At 27.3% G+C, this 8,882-nt stretch overlaps 1 protein-coding gene across 1 annotated transcript in view; it reads left to right on the top strand.

Moving 5' to 3' along the window:
• Positions 1–8,420, top strand: part of LOC106684554 (general odorant-binding protein 56d) — a 20,455-nt gene extending 12,035 nt beyond the window's left edge. Inside the window, exons 6-7 of the mRNA XM_014426706.3 lie at positions 8,063–8,127; positions 8,219–8,420. Of these exons, the coding sequence (XP_014282192.1) occupies positions 8,063–8,127; positions 8,219–8,236 (83 nt within the window). The 3' untranslated portion in view covers positions 8,237–8,420. The remainder of the gene's footprint in view (positions 1–8,062; positions 8,128–8,218) is intronic.
• Positions 8,421–8,882: the final 462 nt, after the last annotated feature.

Below are 8,882 nucleotides of genomic sequence, written 5' to 3'. Positions count from 1 at the left end.
CATTAAATTGAAATACTTGATACTTACACATAAAGGCCGTTTATATTGTCATTACATTGTAATTGTTTGTTCATACTAAAAAGGATGAGATACAAAACAATTAATAAATAATATTAAAATAATTATTTATTATATGATTTTTAACTATAGTGATAATTTTTTTTTCTCGACGCCTGATATTTTACTTGAACCATATTGCTAATTAATGTTGTATCGATTTTCTCTTTCAATGACCTGAGTTCAAGTTCCCTGATGCAGAACTTCCATGAGCGTTCCTTGCTTTAATGCTGCCTGATTTGGAAAATATTCCTGCTATGGAAAAATAGTAACATTCCGGTTAGTAAGATAAAAATAAGAATAAACTAATAATAATATATGTTCATTAATTAAAAGGCACTTCTGGTAAGGAAAAAATATCCGTCTCCATAAAGAGATCCATCTGATAGCATATCTACTTTGGAATACTAAATAAATAAACCAATATTTATATTAAATATTTCACTTGTTTATTACAGAAGATATGGCCTAAGTTGAATCATAAACACTTCTACTGATATCTTTTTAGAGCATTTTTTACACTAACGGTGAGTTTTAATGTAATATCGATTTTCTCTTTCAATGACCTGAGTAGAAACATTAGAAAGTAAATTAAATTTTAAAATTCGGCATAGAAAATATTTGTCTGTTTTATTGATTCAATGTTGTAAAAAAATAAATAAATAATAATTACATATTTGTTGTACAAAAAAAGTCCAACTTATTCAAATAAAATTCAAAAATATTTCCTTGACATCCACAACGCTTGTCTAGGCTTGCTAAATGTTGACCTGACGTGTACCTGTTAAAATGGAAAGTAATACCCTGTAGTTTATGACAGTAAAGGACTGGGCAATACTTTTCAAACTCCTAGTTAATATTTTACTTTACTCTACTCAACCTGATTTAAAACATTAGATATTATAACAAATTAAAATTTAAAAACATATTCGGCATAGACATTTTTTTCCTGTTTTATTGATTCTAAGTTATAAAAAAAATACAATAATTACATATTTGCTATAAAAAAAAAAAAATCCAACTTATCCAGTATAGGAATGGGCAATCCTTTTCAAACTCCCAGTTGATATTTTACTTTACTCTACTGAACCTGATTTATAAATTTTACTAGCTTCACCAGTCTCCAGGATTATATTTATGTTTGCCTATTTTCGAGATTAATTATAACAAATATTATACAAAAAAAAAATCCAACTTATCCAACTCAAAGATATTTCCTAAACGCCGAAGCTTGTCGAGACTTGCTAACTGTTGACCCCAGACGTGTACCTGTTAAAACGGAAAATAATACCACATAGTATAATAATAATAAATAATATATAATATATAGATAATATAATAATCTGATGAAACTATAAATACACAAGGTTTTATTTACGGTGCTTTATACAATTTAACGATATTTGTTTAAGTTGGAAAATTCTTATTTCTTTTATCAATTTTTTATTTTTCAAATTTGTTTTATCAATTTCTAGCCTTTAATCTATGAAATCAGAAGTTAATCTTTTCTAAACAGATAGATTTAATAACCACATAATTTACATAACAATAAAAAAATAAAAATCGTGTTCAATAATTTACAGAATTATCTAAAAACAACTGTTTAACAATCCTATTTTTCAATAAGATTTTTCTAAAAGAACAATAATTAAATTATTTAATGAACAGCACTCTCATGTATATCTAACACTGTCACTGTGGTATCTTGTTGAATAAATTTGTTGACAGTTTCTTTGATTTAGCGATATTGTCTACCACAACGGCTTCAAATCTCTGGGCATTCATTTTGTAGGGTCTCTTTCAAAGATCTACAATGTTCCTTGAAAATCCGCGATATCTGTTTAATTACTGACTTCCATATTTCCTGTTGATCGCGGCCAGGACAAATTAGAGCTACTTGAATAAAGACATACTATCAAACGGTCACAGGCGAGCTAGCCGAAATTGGCATTTAGTTCTGGAGCCAAGATCAGTGTGTTCTTCGGCAGAGCTATAATCCTCCACCCCATCCTCAGCCTTAACCATTTAGCGTATCGTTGCCTGATTATGGGGTAATTATCTTCATTGCCTCTTGAATATTGAATCGGAGCACAGAATATATCGATGTTTGCATCGTATCATAAGGTATGTGCTTTCCCATTCTTGCAAAAATTGAACTAAGAGCATTTGTATTTGGGCAGCATGGTCCAATAAAGGATTCTCTCTATATTTTTAATATATTATAAAGCTTTATTCTTTCTTGAAATGGGTAAAGTTAAAACAAAAGTTCCTATATGGTTTAAGTTAAAATTTATGTTCTGGGATAAAGAACATTTTTCTTTAACTATTTTCATAGAGTACTATACGTTTTCTTTATATTGTAATAAAGCAATTAGACTAAATAATATTTGCTTTAAAAACAGAAAAAATAAAAATTAAACAACAGAATTCCATGTCATAGTCCTGAATTTTTAAATAAAAATGAAAAATCATCCTTTATATTTTATTTTTTCTAAACCTCTTTTTAAATGTTTACTTTAACTTGCATATATATGAAATAAATGGTAAGAGAAAATATTGTGATCGTGGAAAATTCAACTTTTTGACGGAAATAAACAATAAACTCAGTATTTCAATGGACAATTCAATTTTCTTTAATTTCATAAAGGTCTCATCGTCTACGAAATAGTTCATGGCATAAATGACGGTTTTTTAAAAATCTTCCTCCTAAGTACCTTTATTTTTTTTATTTGAAAATAATAATCAGTTCTCATTGTTGGAAGTACTAAATACTGGATAAATACAAAATAAAATAAATTCTTGAAAGAAAAAAGTTAATCTTCGTTATTTCCGTCTCAACAACCGTAAGTATGTAATTTTAAAGGAACAGAAAAATAAAAAAAAAATAAATTTAAAAAATGATTAAATTTATGTCAAAATATGAAGGGGTTACAACAAAAAGGTACCAAAAATAGTTAATAACTATTCATTTGCCGACGTTTCGTCCCACTTTGTAGAGCTTCATCAGAGCCACTCGAGTTGAAAAATATCGGAAAAGTCAAATTCTCAGTCTCTGTCAAAAGATTTTTTAAAAACTTTATATCGTATAAATATTTATTAAATTTCTCCTTTACAAAATTTGTCTTAATTTTATAAAATATTTACACTATAACCGACGTTTCGGAGTCACCTCCGTTTATAGGGTATTTGCTATTATAACAATAATACACTCTCTTTCTGGCTTCCTATGTCTTAAATCCATTAATCAACTTCGTCATTATTTAAAAAGATTAGATATTTCAGGAAATATCATACTGATGAAGATAGAGATACCGAAGAGTTAATTAGTGGTTTCCCGAAATATATATTTTTAATGAGGTGTTAAATAAAATAAAAAAAATAAATAAATAAAAAAAAAGATAGTTGACCGTAGATTACTGATTGGAGAAGATGGTCGGGGGGTGCGGTCAGCAAAGAAAGAACATAAATAAACAAAAAAAATATTTATTTATGCCGACGTTTCGAACTGATTTCCAGGTCTTCATGAATAGACACTTTTACTCTGCCTACAACTGTAAGTTATTTTTTTTTCTCTCTTATCTTATCTCTTCATTTCTTATTCTCCATATTTCTTCTTATCCCCTGTTCTTTCCTAATTTCTTTAACTAATTCTTTATAGATTTTTTCCACTTTACCATTTCTTTATAACTCACATTTATATGTATATAAATAATAATGTATTCAATCTACTACTGTCTTTGTTCATAGTTATTAATCAACCAATTTATATTTTCATTCCATTATTATGTATTTTTAGTCTATTATTTATTTTATTTTATATATTTGTATTTATTTACTTTACTTATTATATATATAGTTTTATCTATTTTATTTTTATTTATACAATTTTTTTTTTCTCTCTAAATGATGGTTGTTGTCTTTTTGTTTATATAGCCCTGATAAAGACCTGAAAATCAGTTCGAAACGTCAGCATAAATAAATATCTTTTTTTGTTTATTTATGTTCTTTCTTTGCTGACCGCACCCCCCGACCATCTTCCCCAATCAATATATTTTTTTAAATTGACGAAGTAGATTTAAGGATTTAAGATATAAGCAGACGGAAAGAGAGGATATTATCATTATAATAGGAAGTAATCTGAAGACGGAGGACTCCGAAACGTTGGATGTAGTGAAAATATTTTTTTAAATAGAAAAAAACATTTTAGAATGGAGAAAATAAGAAAACTACTAAATTTATATGATAAAAATGTTTGAATTTTTTTTTTTTTTCGTTTTTCTAAACTCTCATAAATAGACGACTTGAACACGAGTCCACTAATCTACTCTAAATTTGAAGATGTAAGTATGATGATAACAGAAAGGTTATGTGATGCGCATATATATGGTTCATTACACTAAATTTTTAGACTCAATCTACCCTAACGCTTGCGGATTTCTAGGAAAAATCTTTGGCCTACCACAAATACCCATTCATTTGGCCAGTTTATAACTTAAAATGAATCAGAACTTTATATAATATTGTAAGTTTAAGAAGAAGAAGAAGTAGAAAGTAGGAAATAGTTTTCTTCTTTTTTACGTGGGACTACTTATATTTTTCTTCATCAAAATAGCTTGCAGATATGAAGAATTGATATAGTAAAATATACCTAGGACCGTGTGTTTAATTTATTTACTGTTAACAAATTCCCCACCAACACCTCCTTCGGTGAGCTGCCGTTGCAGACTATCTAAATACGATCACAATGTAATTAGTATTAAATTATCATAATCGTAATCTTATCTTCCTTTGTAACCCTCATGATGGCCTACAAAGTGGGTTGGAGGACCTCTGGCATTACCTTTCTTATTTCAGATTTATAAATGTTGTTAACTGTAAAAAAAAAAAACATTTCTCTGAGAACAGAATTCTAAAATAGTAGTTTTTGAGTTTAATTGTGTAATTTGTTTTCCCTAAGAGAAAATAAGTTTTTATTTTTATTTTCCTCTATATTATTTATTCTTTTATTTTCCTTTATATAATAATTATAGAGTTTATTAGAAACATGAAACTCCGTTAGCCATCCCTACTCAGATCACTTTAACCAGTATTTTATACATAATCTATAGAACTCTATAAATTAAATTTTTTATTAGGTTTTTAATACTCTTTACTATTATTAAATTTACGTAAAATTGTATCAAGTGTCTATTCATAATTTGCTTACTGCTGTAATAAAATTAAAATATTTTTTACAATTTTTAATGACTCAGGAAATATAAAATTTAAATGTTTCGATAAACTATCTCTTCATAGTGTTGGTGTGGTACGATAATAATGAAATATTCAAAGCCATCAATATATTTTATTCCTTATATTTTCTTTTCTAATTCTGTCAAGAAATCCGTTATTAGACAAAGACCAAAACAATTTAGGATTAGTTAAAAATAGTTATTTAATATTCATGAAGATCTAGAAATGCATCTAAAATAGAAGAAGAATCTAAAAATATACCGATTTTAATAAACTAAGACAATGGTGCCACTGGTACTTCGGTCTAAAAACATCGATTACTTTAATGACATTAAACGAAGAAATAATTAGTTTCATTGGGTTTAGAAACTTGGATGTCGGTTTATTATTCCAAGTAGCATCGGAGCTAGACCAATTACATTTTGAAAAATAAGAACTAAAAACCTAAAATCTTTTTTTTTCTTGGTGAGTTTAACACTTTCTATGCCATAGTTGGCCGAAACAAATCGAAGAAAGTTAATTTTTCAGGCCTTTTTTATTTTATTTTCATTATTACCAGATTAGCTTGGTAGACGTTACATGGTTATAACAAGTTGACTTCCTTTTAACAATTAATAATGGACGAGTTTAGTCTTGTGCTCAAGGGGACCATAACTATTTAAAATGTCATTACTACAAATTATTAATAATTACTAAAATTGAAAATTAATGGTAAAAAAAAAAATTACTCGATGTGTTGATAACTGAAGAGTGGAAGAAATAAAATTTAACTAATAAAACAACTAATCTTTATAGTATTGATAAAATAAATGATTTGTGCTGTGAAAAAATAATGTAAGAAAATGAAAGAGAAAGAAAGTGAATAATACGGATAATAATAAAAATAAATAAATTTATAGTTTAAAGCAGGATGTCTAGTATTATTCTGGGTTTTCTTCATCCTGATGAAGTTGGATTTCGTAGATTGTAAACCACTTTTGGTGTTTATATTGGTTGGTGGATCTATTGATTCCAATTATAGTTCACGACTGAATTAATTATTTCTTATACACTAAGGGGCATTTACTGCGATTCTTAGGACCTTGTTTTGAAATTAATGTTTTTTTTTTTGTTTCTTTTGAACCTTCTTGTTCTGGATTGCATATATTAATTTTTTAGAAATTTCATTTGAATATTTTGACCTTCATTTACCATCATATTTATGGAATATGTAGACAGGGAAAGCAATGCGATCGTGAAAAATTTTGATTTCTAATTTTCGACGAAAATACATGTTTCGATGCCCCCTGAGTCAAAAAATGTAGTCTCGCAAAAAGGTCTGTGAGTGTGTGGTTAGCTTAGCTCAAAAACGACAAGTAATACAAAACTGAAATTAGATATTTGAAGTGGATATATACCTGGGACGTGATAACAACCTTTTCACTGAAATCAAATTTAGCGGAACTATCGATTAATAGAATCGATTTTTCATATTTTTTCGATTTTCACCAAAACGAATAAAACGGTTTTAATTAAAATCGGGTAATAATTGAGCAATTAAGGGAACTTTTATAACAGATTGATTTTATCTTCATGCCGATTTTTCAAAAATCTTGCGATAAAATAACTTTAATTTTTTTTAATTGAAAAAATAAACAGATCTTATTGGTAGCAATAATATACAACGCATATATACAAAATATTAAAGAATTTAATTAATAACTAAAGGAGATAAAAGGAAAAAATAGAAATCCCATTGGAACGGTTGACTTAATGCCATCATCTCAACAAGAAATCTTTTTCCGGTATCTAACAGATTTTCCCCTCGAGTTTTCATCGGTCTATTGTTTAATTAGATTGAAGCTCACTGGTCTGAGACATGGCATTCGTGTCGCTCACTGTTCTTCATTACACAGCTCACCGGCTTACCTAACACCTTCTGGTTTTTACATTATAACTTCGTTTTTAAAACGATAGAGTGTTGTGAATCTCTACCAATAAATATTAAGTTTATCACTCATATCAAAAGGTTGTGCTGTTTATCATCTACGGTATACTTAGAATAGAAAAACTACCTTCATCAGGTTTCATTATATTTTTTACATGGACATGTTGTTAATATTTTTAATCCCTCAACTTGTACGTTTGAGTTAATTCGAGGGCGCTAAACAGGCCAAACTGTGCACCTTGAAATAATTCGAGCGGCATGACATTTTATTCTGCTATAATTTTTCCCACTTGAATAAAATCGAGAACTGAAAATAACAATGTGATAAAAATAAAATAAATAACAATGATTTATACTCTGTAATAATCCTCTATATATAGCTTTAGCCTATGTTTACATAGGGAGCTAGGTATTACGAAGTTTGTATTTTACTTATTTTATTTTTAAATATATTATTTTAATTTCTTTGCCAATAAAATGTTCTAAATTGTGTTTTTTTACATTACAAAAAAAAACTTAAGGGACTAGTAAATATTTTGTTGAATTAAAGTTAATTGAAGAATCAGATTCAATATCCAGAATAAATTTTTTTAAAATTAAACTTTTACAAAATGTTTCATCAATATTAATTTAAAATTTGAGTTTATTTCAATAAACTGTTTATAACACAGTTATGTTAGTTGACTTATATCACCTCTTATGTTGACCAAAATAGTCTTGAGATTATAAATAAACAAAAGGGAAAAAAACATGAAATCTTTAATTTTTAAACTATTAATATTAATATTTTTTAAAATTATTAAAATGTTAAATATAATTTATATTCCATCTTTTGCATGTTTACAGAAGGTAGTGACAACTGCGACCTTGCTTACAATTTTGGAAAGTGTGTCTACGAAACTGACAAAGAGGTAAGTAAGCAAGCCATTTAAGTAATAATTCCATCAAGATTGTTTTGTAAAGAGTGATTGCAGAAATTCATATATATTTTTTTTGTTTTAGGCATTCGTAGTTCCTTAGTGTTTCATAAATGTATCGATAAATGTTTCTACCACTCACACTACTTACAGCTGAATAGTCCACTATGACTACAAAAAAGAATTTATTTTCAGAACATGTTTCTTCAATTTACTGAGCAATTTATGAAATGTTTCGTTATTTCTTACTTTAATCTATTGATTAACTTAATAAAGATAAGAACTTGTTTGTTGTTTTTATTTATGACCAAAAACTATGGAGTATAGAATTCCTTCCAACTTTAGCACTGTTTTCGTGAAAATTGTCCAAAACGTAAAAAAAATATAAGTTCCTTATTGGAAGTTAATATATTCACTTCAGAAAAGTAAAGGTTTTTTTGACAAATAAAAAATCTGTACCAAAAACAATTTCACTTTATCTTAAAATTTTAATTTTTCCCTTACAAAAGACAACATTTTTGAATAAAAAACGAATTTATACCAGATATTTTCATACTAATTTTTCGATAGTGGATGTATTGACTTTTTATAAAAAAAAAAAATCAATTGAGTGATTTTTGGTGATTTACAGACTTAAGATGCATCATTTTTTTAATTAAATGTTTTATTAGAATACTTCATTAAAACACCTTTATTCATTAGACAATCAAAAGTTATATGCGCTTGAGAAAAACTGAAAGAGGTTATAA

This window comes from Halyomorpha halys, unplaced genomic scaffold, assembly GCF_000696795.3.
Source record: "Halyomorpha halys isolate HHAL.00 unplaced genomic scaffold, Hhal_1.1 Scaffold29.1, whole genome shotgun sequence".
Classification (NCBI taxonomy): domain Eukaryota; kingdom Metazoa; phylum Arthropoda; class Insecta; order Hemiptera; family Pentatomidae; genus Halyomorpha; species Halyomorpha halys.
The sequence above is the reverse complement of the archived record's forward strand: the minus strand, read 5'-3'. Positions and strand labels throughout refer to the sequence as shown.